Raw genomic sequence first — 22,778 nt, forward strand, 5'->3', positions numbered from 1 at the left:
TAATATGATGTTCTTTGAAGAATGAAATGTTAACGATGTAACGACGTAACGATATAACGATAAATAATTGAAAACGATAATTAAATTGGAAAATTTCACGTTCAACTTCATAACAGTACGGGACAAAGTACGTAATAAAACGTGCGGCTATGTAAGTGATAAATTGAAATTTATAAATCAAATAATATTGAACAATTCCTATTGCATATTGTGTAACTTTGGTGTAAATTTCTTTCATTTAGTATCGTTTTAACCATCATGATAAGCATTTAAAAAGAGGAAAGATACGACAGTACAATAACATTTTTAGAACTGGACGTATTTCCATTGTTCAGTTGTGTAAAATAACATCAAATTTAGAACGCCTCTCGTCTAAACTTAATTTTTGTTGTTTCCACGAATCGTTAAAACATCAGCTTGCTAAAGTATCAGCAGCCATCTGGTAACCAACAGGTGCTCGCAGTTTCGAGCGCGATATACTAATTATACTAAAAGCTTTGCTAATTTCGAGTAAACAGAGCTAAGCGTTGTTTGATCAAAGACAAAAGCAAAAGATGGCTAGAAAATCGCTTTTAAATGTCACATAGTTAAACACAGACGCGTTGTATTCAAAGGATGAACGACAGAAAAAAGAAGAAGATACCTATCCTATAAATTATACGATTATACCCATCAAATTGATGTAGGATTAGCAAGCTCCTTCGAAGACGGTTCAGAGTGGGAGAGGAAGAACGCAGCATTCACCCCTCTTCTATCGCCCCATTCGTGGCCACAAGTAACTCCGTCGTCTCACGATCACTCATAAAGCTCGCCTTCGGACGTCCAAGCAATACAGAAGTCCGTGAAACATTCGGTGGTGCACTTTTGCAAATTCTCTTTCGTTCGCTTCGCGTTTATCCCGCGAAACAAAGCCTGTTCGCGTGCGATCATCCGAAGTTGGTCCGTGAGCGATTCTTCCGTTTCACCGTTCCTCGTTCCTCTACAGCCTTGAAGATCTATGCCGAACAGGGTCGAGGAAGCCGCGTAGAGTTACAGAGTGATCGTCGACGAGATAGCCCAAACGAAATCGGATAATTCGGAGAAATCGACGTCGATTCGAATCCTGGCCGTTTCGTTTTTCTGTAAAAATGAGAACATTCGCCAGAGCATGGACGATTCTTTTAGTGATGAAGCTGTCGTACGCGGGCAAACCGGTGGACGTGTTGACGTCCAGCAGCCTCAACGCCCTGGAAGACGAGGAGATCCTCCGAGTGCTGTCGCGCAACGAGAGCACATCGGCCAATAATTTCACGCTGGTCGAGCTAATTGACAACTGGAGGAACCACACGACCCAGACAGAGGCCACGTGGCGGGCGAAAGAGCTGGATGTCCGCACTAATCCCTTCTACAGTGAGTTCTTTTGCCAAGATAATTAGCGGTAAAAAGTCCGCCGTCTCCTGCGAAATTGTACAATTCCATGGTCAAGAGGTGTACATATCGTTATCGCGAGCCGAGGTTCCAATCGACTAAACCGACGCGTATATTTGTTATATTTGTTAATTTTCTTATTTTTGTGTATCGCAACTCCAAGACGATAACACGATTTTGTTATGCACGTACGCCGCGGCTACGTACATGTATGACGTAATTGTTAAATCGATAAAAAAAAGGTATTGACGTTTTGAATTAAAGTCGTCAATATCGAGTTTTACGTTGGAGTCGCTTGCTTTTCGACCAACTGGCGATTAGTAGCCGTTGATAGGACACGGACAGTTTTAGGCAAACGCGACTCTTCGGATCGAAGCATCCGTCGACCAGGTGTACACATCCATTAGAGCACGCGTGATTCGTGTAATTTTGCAATCGTTTAACCAACGTCATTCGTGAAAATTTCATGCGACGTAACGATTCGAAGAATCGATCGATATGCTGCTGGGAAAATTTTCGCCTCGTAAGAATAAATATTCGTGCGGCTTGTAAAGACGTTTCCGAATGAATCGTCCGTTCGATACAGCTACTATTTCTAATATAATAATGTGACACGAAACAACCCGACTATTCGTATTTCGGAGATACGATTAAATTATTCTTATCGCAATTACATGCAATTAAACGAAGAATTTAATAATTTTTATAAATGGACCACTTGCGATTAAGAAGATGTCAATTCGACGAAGATAATCATTTTCTTCCTGATCGTTGAAGAACAATTTATAGGTCAATTGCCTGGAACACGATATTTTAAGCGTTAAAAATAATTCGATACCGAAAAACCACGCTTGCTCTACAAAAGTTACCGTCGATTATGCTATTCGTGTACCTCTAAAACCCATTCGTTACATTGAAGGTCGATCACGTCAACGATGACGTATTTTTCGATGGTTGGCTATGCAGGGCATAGATATCATTCAGGCCTTCGAAATATGTATAGTGCAAACGTAAATTTGTATATTTCGTAACTATATTAGGATAATTAATACAAATGGGCATATTCTGGAACGGAAATTTTGATTAACTCATTTTAATTTAATCATTTTACGAGGCTACTTTTCCTCCTTTGTACGTTCATATTATATTCGATGTATTTATAATTTAGTTGTATCCATACTTTTTCTGTATATATTTGTTTCCGCTCTCGCAGTCCCGAAAAAGACATCGCTCACGGTCTTTTTACGATGTCGATTCGCTTAATCCAACGACTCTATAATTTTACCTGTTCCACTTGGGCTTACTCTTCACATTTTTACGATTACGCTCCTCGGATAAGTCTTTATTTCCATAATTCGCAATATAATTCGATGCTATCTTAGATAGGAGTATATTAGGTCAATGTTATAATACATATTGTCATTGCTATAATTAAAATATCATCGTACATTACTGTTGCGAAGCGATCGAACCATCTATATCAAAGATCCTACAACGACGTTTTTAAAAAAAGTATAAAAAACGCAGTCCACTTGTTCAAATACTGTGGCAAAAAGAGCTGTTATTTTGTTTGATAGCACGAGCGAAATAAACTCGACCGTTGATCGAACAAATGACAGAAAAAAGCAAAACTACTTTCGATATTTCGAAATGCGCGCTACTAAAGTCCGATTTTCATCCGTACACAGTGCCAGTATACCTCTCACGATTTCCCTGCCCATTGTACCGCGTGCACGTCCTTACAATGAACCTGAACACGTAAAAAGTGCATCACGTTTAACCTTGTCTTTTCTTTCGGCCACTTTTTGACCCAAATTCGTTCGCCTGACGTCGACGCATGTGTCTCGAGTTCGAAGAAAAGAGAAAGAAAGAGAGGAAAATCCGCGAATACGCGTGAATTCTTCTTGCTCGCTAAAACGAACAGATCGAGACACAGAGATCGTCGCAGCCTGGATGTCTTGCCGCAAAAATATCTTTGCAAATGAACCGAACACAATCCTCCTGTTAAACGTAAGATCCACAATGTGAGACTGTCGATCAGCCACGTAATCATAGAGCGTGCTACGCACAGTGAAGAAAGGGAGAAACGTAACGCCGGCGATAGTCTTAAGGATATCGCGTCGGTCCTGGTCCAACGAAGGACTATCGACTGTCGCAAAGGAGCGAAGACGTTGAACGGAGTTCGATGTAGCCGTCGAATATAAAACTATTCGCTAATGGCCATAGTAATCGGTAGAACTTTAAAGAGAATAAATAATAATAGGAAAAATAGCAACTAGAAATATGAATAGAGAAGGTCGCTGGCGCTTCTGTGTTTACAGTGGAAAAATTGCAACTAACAGGAAAATATAGATTACTATCTTATTGGTGAATTACTTTCTATATTTCGCCACATCTAGCATACTAGAATTTCTCGTCTGCTGTATACGCTCAATTTCACCATATATTGCACACAGCGTATCTACATGTTACTAGGTTCCGAAAAAGAAGGCAAAAACGAAACTTGTCGTTCGGACGCGTAATCGTTGCCAGCCAAGTCCACGCTTGCCTCGTCACGATGACATAATCGCGAACGTTGTAAAAATGCATGCTGCACGTTCGATCCAGTTCGAAGTAGTTGAGTTCTGATCGTTTTCATTGTACATTTCCGTGGTATCACGGGTGAACAGGACAGTAGGGCACAGTGTCGATTAAACGCGAGATAAAAGCCTAACGTGCGAGTTTATTTCGTTTTAAGACATCAAACGCGACGTTCGACAGACGCGTATTTAACCACCAACCTTTCCTACATTTTACTATACCTTTATTAGCTAAAACCACTCGTTATCCGATCTTGATCAATTTCTCGATTTTCGTTAATATAAAGATTTACGTAAAGTCGGACGAATAAAAAGAAATAACGACGGGCCTGGTAATGTTAGCGTTAAAGATACAACAAAAACAGGTGACTTACGTCGATTCACGTTATCTGACTCGTGTCGCTCCGACGTGCGTGCATCAGGGGAAAGAACGAGAAATAGACAGCGAGACAAAATAGGTGCAATGCAACAAGACGCTGTAGAGTCCAGTCATTCCTTCCTCCTAATCGCACCTTACATATCTCTGTAGTTTAGTTGAAAATCGTCGATCGGTAGTGTTTGGTATCGTTCTGATCGCGCGAATTTCAGTAGTTCGACTAAAGCCACCTCGCGACGATATAACAAAAGCATGCAAGAGATTATATTTCTTCTTATTCCGGTAATTCGGTAGCCGGTTGAATGACATCTATGGTGATCATAGATAACACTATGGTTTGCCTCCAGCTAGCTGTTCCACGCTTTCACGAGCCACTGTAATAATTTTAAAACACAAGTACATCTCGGTTAAGCGGTCATTCAACTTTTAAGTTATTGCACCAGTGACCTTGACGTTTTGAATCGTCAGCGCTCGACAGCGGGCAGAAATGATTTGTCGGAAGAGTAAAATACTCTTTTAAGGGTATCAACATTTTTTCACATCGACCAACAATCTTAGAAGGAAGGTTCGCGTAGCTTAGTTAACCCGAGCGATGCATCGACGTGGTTTTAGTTCAGCGCCTCTTTCGCTGTCTCGCTGTCTCACAGCGAGTGCATCGCTGCGATACTTATTTTCCTCTTACCTTATATCAGCCTCTTTTTAAGAGAGGGGTATTTTGTCGTTTAATCGACGAATCGAATAAACTAAAGTTAAGCAGTCGGCAATATACGTTAGTGAACTTATCATATTTTCGCCGCGTGGTCTTCGTCTGTTATTCGCTTCGTTTATTCTTTGTAATCCTCCTTCGGGTTAGATCGCACTTTCGGTTACGTTTCTCTTTGATTTAGAAGTAGACCACGAGTCTACTTCTGCCATTACCAAGCTTCTCTTACTTAACATTTAGAGTGGACGTCTGAACTTGATCTTAGAACGTACCTCTTGTATCTTCATTTGTCGTCATTTATCAGAGAAATTTCATCGTGCGTACCTAAGTTGTATACCCGAATGAATCGATACGAATATTCTTGACCTTCGTTCTTCGTACTTGGGCATAAATTTCTTGATCTAAAATGACGAATGAAATATCCACGAGCTGTTCCACTTCCTCGTTCGTTCTTAGACCTACAGGCGCGTGTTATTTCGACACGTTACCTTAACAGGTTTAACAGGTCTCCGTCGATATACAGATTCTGACAGCGACGTACTACGAATAGCAAGTTTATATTATTTGCAACCAGTGTTTCGGATAGGCTGTTTAAAAATATTCGTAATCCATAAACTTTTCTTTCCACGCAGAAAGAACTTTACGATGTTACAGAGAAGGAAACCTTACATAAAGGAAATCAAAGCTGTATTAAAATACCACGATACGGTAGATATCTCGATCAATGGTACGTGTGGCTAAAGCCACAGGTTTAACGAGCTTTCGAGGCAGCCGAGTCCTGGCTACGCTGGAAACACGGTTCTATATATTTGTACAGACGATCTCTTAAGCGATCCGACCACCTTAGCGGAGACCGTTTCGTGCAAATGCGTCGAAGCGAAAGCTCTTGGATCGGCTTGAACCAAATTTACAGCATCCGCAGGTAACGACAAGGATGGGAACAGCGTTCATCCGCCAAAGTGAGACAGCGTAAATTCGACTTTAGCTTGGTTTAGCTGGTTTCGCGAGCCTGGAACATCTTCCAGCGCGGAGGACCGCGATTATCGATATCTCAAGCCCCTCGCCGATTTCCATAACTCTTTGTCGTGTTGTAAAAATCATTTTTAAAATCACGCTTTGTACGATCGTTCTTAGTCACGGCGCATTATACAAAATGCACGCTCTTGGTAAGATTCGTATGCAAATTTGAAAATTCAATCGGAATGGCTATTTACACCTATCGATATTGATAAAAAAAAAAGAAAAAGAAGCTTGTTCCTTCGCAACAGACGAATGTAACCAATCTCACGATTTAGAAATTTATGGCGACCTAACGCGTGTGCTTGTATACCGATGCTTTTTACATAGGTTAAAGTCTAACACAGATAAAATGCGTTTAAACGCGTGTACATGTTGCGCACTTGGAGATTCTCGGTCAATAAAGCCTCTAGCGAATACTAAAACCGCGACGCGAACGAGCCGCTTCATTTAATCGTTTCGACCAGTGTATTTGTAACACTGTTCAATATTCAAACGCATGAACAAGTGCGATAAATACCGAAGAAACACCGAACAGCCAGCTTCTCTCATTGTGCAACTTCGTCGAGTTTGCCAATACATTGCTCGCTGAGCAATCGGAACTACGTTCGAACGACAAATGTATTAGGTGTGACAAGAAAATAATAGCCGCTAACTTTGAGGCGATAGTCGTCAATTCACGACCACTATTTTCGTGTACACCTAATAAATAGAGAACCAACAGTGCATTATCGTTTACAGAGACAACGATGCTTTCGTTTGCTTTTTAACGCCAACTGTACCAGTTGAGATCACGAGGTGAAAATGCAACTCATATTTTCCGCGTTTCGTCGAGGAATCTACTCCGATACGATGTTCGAAATCTGTCTTTTTCTTTGCTTTTGAAATTAACTTCGCCGCATCCTTCCAGCTATCTTCGACTCGTGCGTTTCATTAGACACTCGAATATTTTTAACGTACCAGTTATGGTTTTTGCAAGATTACGTAATATTCTTAGTCGTCGCGTATTTTTCAACGCTTACGTATTCTTATTTTCAACTACGTTAGTGCCTAATAAAATATCCAAAAAATGGACTTATCGTGCTTCTCCCCTGCGTATATGTACATTGAGCATGTAACCCGAAGATCCAATTAACAGATCCAATTAACGATTAACAACAGGACATTTAATCACGTTTACTCGAATTAATCGATTCACCAGTATAAGAGATAAAATATGAGATAAAACTTCATCTATGATAAGATTAACACGATTTCTTTCGGAATGAGCTTGTAAGCGGTAGCACGAACTATTTGCTTGCACAAACCTAATAAAACGACGCTGATTAAGATCGATCAAAGATAATTGATAGACGCAAGCATATACCGGGTGACCTACAAATAATTTCTTCGCTTGAAAGTTGTATAACATCTGTTTATTATACACGGTGTTACATCAGACTGGCGGCCTTGAAATAGGACTGGGATTACAATTTTTACGAACTTGGACAACATGGGGTGGCGAATGAGAAAACGTTAAAAAATTCCCCCTAAAAATAGGCTTCAGAAATGCACATTTTTTTTTCTGAGAACACAAAAATTTAGAAATACAGAACAAATCAAGTTGTGGAATTTTTTAAATGGGAAATCGACTTATGGACCACCCTGTGCTTGACGTTTCGAAACTGTCACAGGCAAGGTATGGATATCCGGTTCTATTTGCACAGTTCGTCGACCATTGTTGCAACGCCTGGCGTTTGCATTGCGACAAAAAACGGAGGAAATCGAGTTCATCCTCTGGCGCGATTATATCGAGACTTCGAATGAACATTAACAGACTGTTACGAAAACTGCTGTGACTTTCACTCACGATTTATTTGCATGCAACTATGTATGTAAATGTATGTAATAGATTTGCAAAAGAGTGGCCTAATAATTAGCTCACGGGTACAGGTTGATACGTGTCTCAATCGATGCTAGGTTTGCCAAACGTGTTTCGCGGCGTCACGTTGCGGCCACGGTGCAGCTACAAAAACGTAAAAAAAATACGCGGTATGTGAAACCTCTCGAGTTCACAGATAATATGACACGACGAGATATCCGGATAATCGATAAAACTGCCCGTTCTCACCTGTTCTACGATTTTTTTTTTTTTTTTTTTTTTGCTTTTATTATACACGCGTGGACGACAGCGAAACGAGTTTCTCGCAATTTCGCCGTGTTATCCGTAGAGGCAACCCGTTCAACCGATCGAGATAACTGAAATTAGGATAATCGAGAACAAGCTCGAAAGAATTAACGCATTCGCGGAGTTATCAGCTTTCGACGAGGATTAATCTTGCGCGTGGCATCTGCAACGAACGTCATTAACTCCCGAGGACCATGGCGTTTGAAATGGCACTTTTGTTCTAATATCGTCGTGCTGTGACTTACCGGGGTGAAATCTCGCTCGTCGTGACATATACGCGATTTTCTTCGACGAAAGTTTTTACAGTTAAGGGTTAAATTCGTTCGATAGGCGTAACGCTGACGTTAAACGCTGGAACGATCGTATTGTTCTTCGTATTCGAACGATCGTACATATGTATGGCGCGCGTTAGGTTCCAACAATTACATACGTGATTTCACATTCATTAGCGCGGCTGCTTTCATTTACATCGCATCAAGATTCAAATCAATGTCGAAATCGCTTCATATCAAGCTCGATTTAATATTCAAGGTGACAACAAATTTATTAATACCGGGCCGCTAACTTCTTTATTCCCAATTGTGCCTTTTGCATCGCATATGAGGCAGTTTTATGATAAAACGAACGACACGACCAGGAAAGAAATAATCTTGCGAGTGGACGCGAGTCGAAAAGAGGATAAATCTGTTTCCTACTTTAGATTTTAGGTCGCATACACCTTTAGCGACTATTGGCGAGCGCTCTTATCGGTCTCCGGTTTAAAAGAGTAACAAGAAAGTAAGTAAGAGAGTAAACGAACGACGATGACCATCAAGCCCAAGAAACGTACCTTTAATTGGCAGTTTACCATGACAAAGTACTAATTCCTCTTGGCGACCCATCTGTTTACTACGGGGTATTACAATCGGGTTACTACGCGCTCGGGGGTTGCTCGCGACCCTCTCGGAGCTCCTCGATCTTGCGGAGGAAGAGAGCCTCTAGATCCTTCAGCGGATTTCGAGGTCCTAATCCTCCAGGTATCTTTCGACGCGCGAAGATACCTGCGAACTCTGTTCGAAGAAAGACAGAATCTCCGACTTACATTCAGCGACCAGACAACATCTACCAAACATGGACTATGCGAATGGCGAAGATATAGAGCCCAAAGATCAGCGTCGAAGACTGTAAGTCACCTCGAAGAAATCCAGTCGATGAAATCGGAAGAAATGGACGTCGATGTGACATAAGGTCGAAATAATAGAAAAAAAGGATAAGGAACGAAATCTGGCAATCCCGAAAGGAAACAAAGCAACTGACCACTAGTCAGTGGAATATGCAAGCGACGACAATTGGTCCAAGATACGAGACGTATATCGTCGGAACAGTTTCATGTCCACGAGTCATATCTTCTTCTTCTTTCTTCTTTTTTTTATATGTCCCTGGACGAAACTATTCGAGCTACCATAAACGGTACTTTGACCTTCTCCGAAGTCCTAGAACGTCTTCCGTGATAGCCAAGCACCGTGGGCACTATAGCCATTGATCAAGTTCGTAGAAAATATCACGTTTGTAGAAACAGTACCCGAACGTGAGCGTCAGCATGACAATGACAGAAGCTCCATCGGCTGGTACTGGCATTTAGTTTCGCGTTGTAATCTCCGTTTGCACGCCGAACACGTACTTACATGCCTGTTACTTCATCGCGATACCAGCTGTATCCTCGAGACCACCGAACGAAGTGAAAGTCTTTCTTGAATCAACCTTGTCTCGATCTTGATTTCGCGTGTCGAAGAATCGTGATAGACCTCTTGATCGAACTTGGACTTGCTCTCTTTCTCGTGTTTTCAAGTTAACCAATTTTTCTTTTTTTTTTTTTTTTTTATTAATTTACACAGTGGCTGTGACGATAGTTATCGGCCACCCACGGTCTACTAGATTTTCTAGGATCGTTAGTTAAGATGAGACAAATTTGGATGTGACATTGTCGGCAAAAGTAGCGCGAATACAATGCATTATTCTGGAAAAATGAACTATTTGCTCGTTAAATTCAGCACGCATCGTGTAACGTTTCGTTTAAAGTATATATCGAATGATCCAGCTAAAAATCAAATCCTTAAAACACGTACTAATCACAGAAATTCGCGTTTCCTGTTTAGACGATTTTCCCGAGCAAATTGATCGAGAGGCAAGGAGATTGTTACAAGTTCTTCCAGCTTTCGACCCCAGTGTTGGACGAGTAAGCGGAGAATGCAAAAGGCACGCTGACATTTTTCATCGGGAGCTTGCCAAATTCACTTTGTGGGCTCTCAAAAGTAAGTATAATCGCGCTACACAATTACATTAATACTAATAATAATTTCGCCTATCGGGAATATCCATTTTATCGCGAAGAATCGTGGCAGACTTTCTCGACGAAAGATATCGCGATTATTTTTCAAACTGTACTTTCGCTTGTACTTTACTGCCACACTCTGAATAATTTAAATATCTATTAAACACGAGTAAGCGTATCTTCTTTGCAGCTTTATTACTTCGTTACATCATTCTAGGGGGAACCACATTATTCATGAGACGATTGAATTTCAATAAATCTTCTCGTCAACCGTTCCACGATCTCGATTTTAAAAACATTCAAAGACTCTTCTTATCGTCAGCCTCTACATTATGTTTTACAGCATTTTTATTAAAGTTCCCAAATATGACGAAATAAGATCATGGGAAAATTTCTCGGTTTTGCAAGAAGCCATTAAAAATTACATACTATAAGCTTTTGTCCGGAGCTGTAAGGTTCGGCTGATTTTTTAAATATTCCACGTCGGTCGTAAGGCGACATCGAAATGAAGAGAAGAACCTAAATATGTATTCGTGGTGGTCTGTTCCCTGTGATCGTCATTTCCAATAATTCTCTTATTACTCTTTAAAGTGTACGATGCAACGGCGAAAATACCGTCTGGCCTGTTAAACGGAAATATAAATCAGTTTGGCGACTTCGACGAGTGCGTTGGAATCGAAGGAAGCGACGGAATTCAAGGGCAATATTGCTTGGCGTACCTTCAGCTGACCGTCGACGAGTCTCGCCTAGATCTGAGGCATCTTCATCGGTTGGTGCATTCCCATTATGCTTTCAGAAGCAACGTCACCGATGTAAGTACTTACGTGTACGTGTGGTTGCCGTCTCTTCGAAACCGCAGAAGCAATGTTTCTTCGCGTTGATGTTAACGCTTCGATTGAATATCGTGGCTTTTACACTCAAGGATAGAAACGTTAGAGAAAATCGGTTTAATTATCGTTTAAGAATGACTGATTTATAGTTCCCATTAACATATTTCACGTGGCATCTGCGATCTGCGAAATTCGTTTCTTCGACCGGCGACGAAATTTCTCGCACATTTTATTCCTTTTACGATTCTGTGTCGCGCTTCAAAGGGGATTGTCGTAGCTGAAAATATATTAAATTTGCTTCTTTGTATTATTATTCTATTATTTTCGTTTCGTACGAAAGCGTATAATATGCCACTCAACTTTGTCCAAACTGAAGTCTCTTAAATTAAATATTGAAAATATCTGGTTATTATCGTCACGGATAGCGTTATCAACAAGGTATCATTGACTTTGAGAATTATATTCAGGAGCTAATAAACGCGAACAAACGCTCGATGAATCTTGCAAATAAATTTCATGTTACAAAACAATCGTACAAGTGGTACAGAATACGTTACATTTTCCATTTCGCTATATCCGTTTCTGCCAATTCATTTCGTTCGTCTATTCCTCGTAATTCAGGTTGCACGTACAAAGTTGCAGAAGAATCTCCGAGGAAGAGACCTCGAGAAGAGCGACGAGTCCGTAAATTTTTCCGATTATATTTAGACTCGAATCATCAAGAAGAAATCTGGCGTCTGAGAATTTGCACCGTGAAAATACTCGTAGAATGTTAACGCGTTATTACGGACGAATGCATAATCGATTCGGCGGACTGTACGTAGGCATCTGCGTAAATCGAGACGCGACAGGAGATATCTGTCAGAGGATAAGACGAAAGGAATTTATTTGATCCGTAGCTGCGGCGAAAACAGCAATGTATTGTGAATATTAAGCGAGACACCTGCCACCTCGAAGCGTGCAGACAATCGCTAATAGGAAACCGTGTGCCTGCGATTGAAAACTGGGCATAGAAAGAAACAACGAATACGTATCAAAACTAAGATTCTCAAGGAAGCAATTTCTTTTAAGTTTCAAAATGTTGCTCACCTTTTTACGTACACTACACCACTTTATATACGTACGTACATGTCCCTTGTGTCATTTGCCATCGACGATAGAAACTTTGCAACGACTCCTCTGCCTCTGCCTGCTAATTTATTGTCCCGATTTATTTATTCTTCTTATGAGAAAAAGGCTCCCCTTTTTAACAGCGGTTCTTCCTTAAAACAAACAGAAAAAAACACCGAGAGAATATACAGGGTGTAGCAGAACGTGCGGGACCCGCTTAAGGGGCTGATTGTACACGAAAGAGCAACGAGAAAGGTTCGTGCGAGCGCATGTTCTGTCTCCGTTCGCGAGATGCAATCGAGACAAATGCGATACAAAAATAAAAATACGAGTTTGCATAAACAGTTTGCGACCTACCGATCTCGCGAGTTCCTAATCGCTGAATACCTTACCAATTTAAAACTACGTCGCAATAACATCGAAACAGATAAAGGACAGGAAAAATATTTCCAATTATAACGTGCAACTTTTTTCCAAAGTACGGCATTTGCGGTGGATAGCCTGGCACGCTGTAGCAACGGGGCAAAATTCCTTTTCCCGGTCCATTAATCGCTTAACCACGATATCTGTGTATTAACAGGATTTCAATTTCCCGTTAGACTTCGTTTCATCGCGTATTTTTGTTTTACAGCGTTCGGACCTTTGCCAATATCGCTACAAACGGATTCCAATTTTTCTCCCGGTCTCTTCCTCTCTTCTTTTTTCGCGCCAACAGCACACGGTCACCCGTTTCGAGTTAACTGTGTCCAACGCAGTTTGACTTCGGTGTTCTTATGGGAACCGGTAGTTCCTGCATGGCTGAGGCCGTTGGCGAATAAAACCAATTATTCGTTTATTTCACCATCCATGCACAGATTCGTTTGTCGATATATATATGAAACATATCTGCAACTTACAATCTTGTCTGGAACCTTGTTAGAAATATAGTTAGATATATCCTGCTTACGTAAATTAGACGTAAACCCCATGCAAGCTCGTCTTTTCTTCCTCTGCATTCGCATCTTCTTCGTTGCTGATCTCAGTCCTCCTGCAGCTAATTTCGCCATTGAATCCTTCGTATCTTCTATCAATTTCATATATTTCATACTTTCACGCAACTTGAGCGATCCATCCTTGCAGAGTTTCTCAGGTTTTTCGGTGAAAAACATTTCAATATGATTTTTTATGGAACGTATCTCGGTTGCTGGCAAATGCAAAATTGTATTCCGTTCCAAAGAATAATTTTCTCGCGCGATGTTTAATGTTTAAACGACGACAAGACGTATTAATTTATAAATTACATCGATGTATATTTAAATAATCGTACCAAAAACGTTTTCAAATGAAATATTTGTCTGTCTGTATAAAACTATTAGTCAAACAGTTAGAATCGTGATACAATTTGTAAAGATATTATGTCAGAATTTCATAATAGACCAGGTCTACTTTCATTGCGACAACTTCTACAAGTTTAACAATCAATACAATACTTTTAGATAACGTAACGTAATTCGAGAAAGCGTTTCGTGTCGTTGATTGTAACACGTTTCGCATTGGAATTACACCGTGTATTTCAGAATGTGACGAAAATACCAAAGTACGGTATTTTGACTGTTATGTACTCTGATATTTTTCTACAAAGTTTTCACTAAATCTCTAACAACATTCAACTGTTTCGTGTTAAAGAATCATCGACATTTACCAATGATGAAACGTCCAATCTAAAAAATCCCGTATACGTCCGATTATTATAATTCTTTCTATATTTCTCTGTAGGAATAATATTTTGCCAAGAGATATTAATCCCAATCTTTCACTTTTATTCCTGCTTCTGTTCTTGGAAATTCGCTAAAATTCTCAAAAGCTGTAAGAGGCGATTATGCTCTAGTTGACAATTTATTTTTCTGGTTTCAGTCTGGCCATCGAGTACCTCGATTTAATATAGTAAATTGGGCAGTCTGTACTCCAGCATCGTGTAGTTTCAAAGATGTCGAGACGTCTATTCGCGAGATCCTTACTAGATACACCTCACAAACTGGCGTAAAAGTTACGGTGAAGGTGAACAAAGAAATGTGTCAAGTAAAAACGAAAGAACCTGTACCGAAGGAAACTATATTTGTTAGGTAAAAATATCTGAAAAATTATTTATTATAAATAACTAGAGATTGTGGAAAATAATTTTCATAATGCACAGTGTGCTGAATCTTGAATAGAGAATAAAATGGTAACCGATATCTTTTTCAGCTTACTCTTCATAGCTATATCTGTCTTGACAATTGTAGCAGCTCTTTGTGATCATTACAAAATACCAGCAAGCGAATTACTTCTATCGTTTTCTTTGAAACGTAACTTTAAGAAGCTTATATCGTTAGAACGAAGGCAAAATGACATAGCTACACTTCATGGCATACGAGCTATAAATGCTCTAATGCTGCTTTTAGCTCATAAAAGCATGGCTCTGTTCTTTAATCCTTACGCAAACAGAACGGAAATGAGCGAGGTATGATCGCGCTATCTATGGAGATTATTTTATAATAAACATTGATTCTATTTCTAATTCTAACGAGGGAATCCATAATTTAATATTTTTCAGTATCTTGGTAAACCATGGACGGTCATAGGAAGAGCTGCCAGCCTTTACACAGACCCATTCATAATGCTTTCTGGTCTTTTAACATCATATTCTTTTATTGGGAAACTAAAAAAGACTGGCAATTTGGACATAAAAGATGAATACATATCTCGTCTAATCAGGTGATACAGATGATTTATATTATCTTTTATACATTGTACTTTCAAATGCGTTAAAAAATTAATAAAGATCAAAATAAATTGATCAAATCCAATAGATCAAATTTCAGCATCTATTACTAATTGCATACTAATTTTTCTTCTTAGAATAGTGCCACCTTTAGCAACCTTGATATTGTTATGCACATATGTAATACCTTATACTGGCTCTGGACCACAATGGAATTTGGTGATAACCGAACATGCAAATATTTGCAAGAGAACATGGTGGAGAAACTTTCTATTTATTCATAATTACTTTGGATTCGAATCTATGGTATAAGTCACGCATTAATTTCTGTAAAATTATACAATAGGATAAGATATACTAACAAATTATGTATCTCTAGTTACAAAGCACTTTTTTCAATTTTAGTGTCTTACTCATACTCATCACCTAGGCATAGACACGCAGCTATTCGTTCTTTCACCTTTGATGGTGCTTCTCCTTTATAAAAAGCCAAAGATCGGGACTATTGTTCTTACTATGTGTGCTTTATTTTCAACGGCACTTCGATATTTTGTAACATATTACAGAGAACTAAGCAATTATGTCTTCTTTGGTACCTCGTAAGTTAATGAATTTAGAAATTTTGACTGAGTATTTATTGAATATTTATACTCTTCATATCTATACTTCTTCTTCCTAATCTATTTATACGTTTACAGGATAAAACAACTATTCGATACTGCAGATTTTTCATATACTCTGCCATCGCATAGACTGACAGTTTACACAATAGGAATTTTTATGGGCTACCTGTTAAGATATTTGCCAAAAGATTACAAGATGAATAAAGTAAGTAGCATAATATATGATCTACAGATATTAATGTAACATTAATTATTTCCATATCTTTTTTAGATGGTTCTTTACACAGGTTGGATCTTATGCACATTCATGTGCTGTTGTGCATTCTTTGGACCTGCACGTATGGGATCCATAAATTATATATATAACCCAATAGATGCTGCAATGTATAATGCATTTGCTCCCATTGGCTGGTGCAGCATATTTGCATGGGCAACTGTGACGTACCATACTGGGAATACAAGTGGTAAAAACCATCTTATGAAATATAGATAATAGATATTCATACAGTTATACAATTACAAATAGATATGAATGTAATAACTGAAATTATAGATTGGTTCAGTAGACTTTTAGCGTGGAAGGGATTTCTGATTACTACAAGGCTCAGTTATGCGATATATTTAACACAGTTTCCAATATACTTTTACAATGTCGGAAGAACTCGAAGTGCTGGACATTTTGCATTCTTCAGCATGCAAGTAAGTTGTAAATGTAAACCTACGCATAAATACAGTTATTAATAATATATTTACTTTTTTACAGTTTGACCTACATGAATTTTTATGGATTTTTATTTTATCAATAGTTCTCACTTTACTAGTTGATACGCCATTTCAAAATATTAAAAGCTATTTAATGAAAAAATCTTCATTGCCAGAAACAACGACGAAATCGTTGAAACAACAATAATTTTTTCACCAAATAATTGCAATTTAATCAAAACTACTGTAAATAGTGCCTATGATCTTTATTTCATTTTTAGTAAGATGAAATCCTATAGCTTGCCTCGTATACGATGTATATGATAGCTAAGAACAATCATAATTTATATAAATATTCTTAAATTTCATTTATATAAGTACTTGTAAATAATATGTATTTTTGTAATTTTAATAGTACATTTTTTTAAATCTTTGTAGATGTTAAATATTATGTTGCGCGGACTAATGTCTAACTGGTTATTTTAGTGCAGTGTTATTTATTTAAGAGCGTTTTTTTTTTTATTGTACTTCGTTACAAAAGAATATTTAAGAACATTCATAGCAACAAAAAATTTACTGCGTTTATTTCTGAACATATTTCTTAAACTTTGAATGAACTGCACATTGGTGAAAATTATAAATGACGTAATAAAGTTTTATTAACAAATAATATTTATTGCAACGATTCTTCAGTTAATAATGCTATGTCTGTTTTAGTTATAATTGGATTAAGTTTTACATATCATCTAATAAAACGTAATTATTAAGGGGTAATAAAATTGTTTATTATTGAATTTGATTTGTTTATTATTTTAATCAGAATAAAGAGTATCATTAAAAAAGAATATATTTTTGTATACAATTATTATCACATTAAAGTTATTAAATGTAAAATGCGATAGTAAATTTGTAAATATATATATACATAGATATATAGAACTTGAATATATTTTAATATTATGTTGTTAATTTAAACAATTTTAATTAGAATTTAATTTCTATACAAGAACAAAAATGATTCCATTTTGAACATTTAAAATATATACAAGAAATAATTTATATTTTCATTATATGAAACTGACTGTAAACCCATTGTTGTTCAAAACAATATAGTTTCCCGCAATAAAAATCTGCATTCATTTAAAAAAAGCTTATAAACTATTTCTACTAAATCTACTACTTAATATGTACGAATGTATTATATTAATGATATTAAAACAAATTAACTTAAAAATATATCAAACAGAATAATATATCAAATGATACTTACAATGTTATCACTCTACAGATGGAAATTTTACAATAAAGTCTTAATTATAGAGGCATTGCAAACACTGAAATTAAAAAGAAATTACTAAATTAAAGAAAACAATATATATAGAAAAATTAACAAAAGTAATCAATGTCAAATATAAAAGATATCTAAAAGCATAAATTTCTAGCTTTTATAATAAATTATTCTTACCTCCATACAAACATATATTGTGTATAATAAAAATAAAAAATAAAATTGTATAATAGAATATGTGTAACTATTTATTAATCTATGCCTTTTTATGTTAATCATTAATTATTGAACATACTACCATCATTAATGGCACAACTGTTATACCTTGAGCTAAATATTGTAAGTAAATAAATAAGATTTTGAAAGATATACCATAAGACTCTATGTAGTTTAATTAAATAAGTAATCTTTTCATATATATTATATAAATATAACATGTCTATGAAAGCTCACAAATAATGATTAAAGTTTATAGATTAAGAATGATTTAATATATTAATCATTTTATATCATATAAATTTATATACCTGCTAATTACCACTCTTGATGTAAAGATAATGTATTTAAGAGAAATCTCGATTTGTTAATACTGCTGGAGCTATCAATGACCAAATGTACAGCGTTAAGCACATCCAGGAAGATATAATTTTTACCCACATTGAAGCAGTATTAGAGTTCAAGGTATCCAAATTGGAATTTGGCCTATAAAATAAAAATAATATTCATATAATTATATATATATATATATATATGGAATAATAAGATTATGTATATGATTTTATTTGAAGTAAATAAAAAATACTTACTGATACCAATTAGTAAGTGTCATCATAACGTATAAAGTTGCCAGAGCAAACATGAGATGGAAGAAACTCCAGTTGTAAGCTACAGCATCTTCTTCGTTATCCCAAACTTTAGCTTCATTTCCAGTTTCTGAATCAGGATTGCGACCTTCTACCGGAGTATAATCTAATTACAATTAGGGAAAAGAGGAATAAAAGAGAAGAAAATATTTATCTACAGTGCAGTTATCGATGTATGAAATATTCCTGTTAGGATTAACAACACTGCTAGGCTCACAAGTAATACTACATACATGCACATTAAAATAAATTTGTTTCAAGCTATGCGGCACATAAAAAGGAAAATATTAAGCCAAGCGCAACATTACATAGATTAGCAAACAAAAAACAATGAAAAAGATATATTTTTATGTAGCATCAAAATTATATTTTTGATTGATAACTTAAAATGTTTGTGTTAAAAATATGACAACTCTTTGTCAAAAAATTGAATATAAAAATGTAAAAACGGAAATACGCAAAATAGTGAAAGAAGGCACACGCTACTACTAAACGAATACTATATAAATAACGATTATATTCTATACTTCAAAATTTGATTTTTCTAAAAAATAAATGTTACGTGATTTATCTGTACTAAAATTTGAGAATTAATTAAATTTGTGCAAATGCATAAAAATATATTATATGCATATTATGTGATGCTACATTTTTTTCAAATAAAACAAAACAGGAGGGATAGAAACACTGAATTTGAATTCTATTTTAATTTAATAGTGTGTGCCTACCTTCATTGTTGATAAGACTTTGGTCTCCTGCATTCCTTACTGTACAAAGAAAGTACAATTTGTTAAAGACACTTTAACAAGTTATTAGTGTATGTTTACATACATAGTCTTACTATGCATGCATAAGACAATGTTTTTCATAAAATTAACTCATAAATATATCAATAATGGTATATGAAATCTATGAGTCTGTGTATATTTACTAGAGAATAAGACTTACGTTTAATTATTATTTAGCTTAAATGAAAAGAAACATGTACCAATTTTATGTGAAATACAACTACATTTACATACCAGCTCCATTATCCTGGATCAAAATGTTTTCGGACATTGTAATCTTTGATGATTTAGATGCAGTACGCAAAGAGCTATACAGTACGCAGCTAAACCAAATAATTAATCCAATAATGCTTTCCTTATCAAAGGCAACACGATTCTTTGCATCAGCATCATTGCCAGAAATTAACCCTAAAAATCCAGGATTGCACTCACGATCTGTAAATAACACAAAGACAGTGACATACATAAATATATATGAATAAATGTTCACTATGTATATATATGAAATAATTTTCACTAATATATAAATAAATATTAATATATTACATTCATATGTTCAGAATATATACCTGGGCTATTTGAAATTCCACTCCAAGTTAAATAAACAACATACAGGGATACAATAGATGATTGAAGAAGACCAGATCGTGGATTATGTTCTTGCACAGTTGATAGAGTTGATATAATACTAGCAATTACACATAAAATCAGGTTGAAAGATATGAAAAATTTGTTCAAATCACAACTATCTGCCTATAAGAGAGAACAAAAGTAAACAGAGATGAACTTAAAAGCTAAATATTAATAAAAATTATAATTATTTCATATGAAAACTTACATGTGTAAAGTATATAAACAATAGAACAATTCCAGTAATAGAAACAGCGTAATTAAATAATGTTGCTCCCAAAAGTGCAGCATACCTGTATATTTAATTATATAAATTTATATTAATAATAGAAATTTACTTGTTTTATAATAATTACAAAATAGGTAAATTGTAATGATATAACAACTAAACATACCATCCTTTTGATTCAGTATCTTCATAATTTCCTACCCAATTATCCGCCCATGTATGGGCAAAATCAACAATCAGAATTAATTGTATAATAATAAAAAGAAGGCCTCCTATCATACCAAAATACATCCATGTTGTCCCAAATGATTTTTCAGGTATAAAGAAAGCACCAATTATTCCACCAATTATTAGAAGATATTTAATGGCCCAGAATCTAAAAATAGAATCCACATATTAAATTAATTGTCCATAATGTATATTGTATATTAAATTATTTTATCATACCCATTTTGTATAGGAGCCCGAGGATCTTTAGAACTTCTTACTCTTATCATCATAATTGACATTAGGAAGAAATAAAGGGCTATAATAAAACATATTCTATAGACTGCTAAATATCCAACAGCAGATTCACAATCAACAGTGAATTTTGATGGTACATAATTTGAACTATTGGTACAAAATGGAACCTACACACATAATATATACAGACAATGTATATTCTTGTATTTATTATATATATATGGATATTATATATATATATTTGATTTGAGATTCATTTCAATATTTTCATATTTTGAAACGTTACCTTTTTAAGTGCATCCTGTAAACCGGGAGCCAATGTAATACAAGCAGCAATTGTTCCCAGCATTAATAATAATGCATACATAATACGAGTACTTGTACTGTTGCGACATGTTGGACATTGGGAGCAACAGAAGCTGCAAGCTGTGCTTCCACAAAGGCAAGCAAGCTATATAACAAGATGTTCAAATCAATATGAATTATATAAAAGTATTTATATGTGTTTATTCCATTTAGGTTATATTTCTTTTATTTGTGTTAAAACAATTGATGCATTACAAATAGTAAAGGCAAAATCAACATTTTGTGAAAAATTTTGTTATTTTATCAACTTGATCTATGGTAAACAATATATTTATATATATATATATATTTCTGACTACATTTGACAAGATACCTTTTTGTTTCAATATAAAACAAGGTTTTGTTGAAAATAAAGAACATTTTTTGCCGTTCACAGTTCTAATAATAGAAGTAAACTCCACAGTGCTCACTGCCTTGCTGGTTGAGTTTGCGCATATGAAAAAAGTTTAACACTGTTCTCTCAAAATAAACTTTTGTTGAGTTCACCCCTACTATCAGTAATTCCTCAATTGTATTTATTCATAGTATTAAGGTATTATCTTGTACAATTTATAAATTTTTTTTTAAATCAAGTAATTTTTATATCTTATTTTGTAGAAGTTGTTTTGGCTTTATTTCAGGAGAATTAATATTTACAGATTCTTTTTAAGAATTAAAAAAAAATCAATATGATGTACAGTAGAATGACATAATCAAGATCATAATTAAGTTTCGATGATTCATGGAATTTTCCTCGTATAATCTTAACTAACCGAAGAAAAACATTATTTTCGTAAGACAAAATAGCCGACAGAATTATCAGATTAAACTGAGTGAGATATACACAACCAGTGATTTAAGTCATACAGACGCGTTCGGGGAAAAAAAGATACAAATGTTATTTAAGTTAATCTTTTTACCTGTGCCGTAGAGCAAATAAGACCCATTACGATGTCTTATGTCCGTTCAATTTATTGAACGGTACGTAAACGCGTATAATTTATCACGATATTAAATACGACGCTATAAACCACGAACTGCAGGAGAAGACAAAGAACACTGTAGCTCAGTGCAACAAAATTGTCACAATAACAATGGCGTCTTGACAGGTGACCGCAGCTAACTTCTCGCCATCAGCTGACTAAAACGTCATATCCCTTCATCATAAACATAATACATATGTAGATTCATTCCTTAACAGAACTTTCTATTGAAACTGCTTTATCTGGCCATCTACTTCCTTCTTCCAACATGTCACCGCGCGAAATGCTGTAATTTCAAATTTTAATTTAAAAATATACCATCAGAGTACGCTTGGTTCAGGAACGTATCACGTTCCATTAGTACCCGCATACTACCTGGATTTTCTTGAAATTTATTTCGGTATTCGTTTGTTTATATTGAAATACAATGAATCATGTTAACATATTGCGGACTAATCGTTTTATTACTTAATTATACCCAGGATATATAGTAAGAATATAGTTAAATTATTTTTCTCTAAACGACAACGATGGATGACAACAAGAATTTTCGTGATCAACCTCAAGCATTATTAATAAACACAAGAGTTCTCACGAACGTGATCAGTCTGCAATATGTTAA

General features: G+C 35.9%; 2 protein-coding genes across 6 annotated transcripts; one reads left to right on the plus strand and one right to left on the minus strand.

The window, feature by feature from the left end:
* Positions 1-786: 786 nt before the first annotated feature.
* Positions 787-17,359, plus strand: LOC117166122 (nose resistant to fluoxetine protein 6). The gene is made up of 12 exons (XM_033349822.2): positions 787-1,389; positions 10,385-10,540; positions 11,152-11,372; positions 14,394-14,602; positions 14,724-14,979; positions 15,073-15,233; positions 15,378-15,546; positions 15,646-15,839; positions 15,939-16,068; positions 16,135-16,327; positions 16,417-16,562; positions 16,627-17,359. Exons 1-12 carry the CDS (start codon positions 1,128-1,130, stop codon positions 16,771-16,773), a joined length of 2,244 nt encoding a protein of 747 aa, XP_033205713.2. The 5' UTR covers positions 787-1,127; the 3' UTR covers positions 16,774-17,359.
* On the minus strand, positions 16,467-22,380 carry TMS1 (serine incorporator TMS1). Of its 5 annotated transcripts, none has more exons than XR_004466172.2 (12): positions 22,094-22,380; positions 21,115-21,279; positions 20,811-20,995; positions 20,530-20,739; positions 20,343-20,427; positions 20,074-20,257; positions 19,739-19,939; positions 19,445-19,483; positions 18,660-18,822; positions 18,381-18,555; positions 17,836-17,899; positions 16,467-16,581 (listed from the first exon to the last, which is right to left on the minus strand). XR_004466172.2 is itself a non-coding variant. In XM_033349823.2 (11 exons), exons 1-10 carry the CDS (start codon positions 22,118-22,120, stop codon positions 18,417-18,419), a joined length of 1,398 nt encoding a protein of 465 aa, XP_033205714.1. In that variant the 5' UTR covers positions 22,121-22,380; the 3' UTR covers positions 17,345-17,899; positions 18,381-18,416. The 5 variants fall into 5 exon arrangements, 1 of the variants encoding a protein (XP_033205714.1); XR_013060605.1 differs by having other exon boundaries at positions 18,660-18,807; positions 22,094-22,310; XR_013060606.1 differs by lacking the exon at positions 19,445-19,483 and having other exon boundaries at positions 22,094-22,310.
* Between the last annotated feature and the right edge of the window lie 398 nt (positions 22,381-22,778).

Source organism: Bombus vancouverensis, chromosome 17 (assembly GCF_051014615.1).
Source record: "Bombus vancouverensis nearcticus chromosome 17, iyBomVanc1_principal, whole genome shotgun sequence".
In the NCBI taxonomy this organism is placed as follows: Eukaryota; Metazoa; Arthropoda; class Insecta; order Hymenoptera; family Apidae; genus Bombus; species Bombus vancouverensis.

Bases quoted from the DNA above. Each gene is read 5' to 3' on its own strand.
- LOC117166122 (XM_033349822.2), top strand. From the start codon at position 1,128: ATGAGAACATTCGCCAGAGCATGGACGATTCTTTTAGTGATGAAGCTG. The intron at 16,069-16,134 runs GTAAGTAGCATA...TATCTTTTTTAG, and splicing joins AAGATTACAAGATGAATAAA to ATGGTTCTTTACACAGGTTG. The intron at 16,328-16,416 runs GTAAAAACCATC...CTGAAATTATAG, and splicing joins CCATACTGGGAATACAAGTG to ATTGGTTCAGTAGACTTTTA.
- TMS1 (XM_033349823.2), bottom strand. From the start codon at position 22,120: ATGGGTCTTATTTGCTCTACGGCACAG. The intron at 20,428-20,529 runs GTATGTTTAGTT...TTAAATATACAG, and splicing joins GATACTGAATCAAAAGGATG to GTATGCTGCACTTTTGGGAG. The intron at 19,940-20,073 runs GTATATATTCTG...TGTTATTTACAG, and splicing joins TGGAATTTCAAATAGCCCAG to ATCGTGAGTGCAATCCTGGA.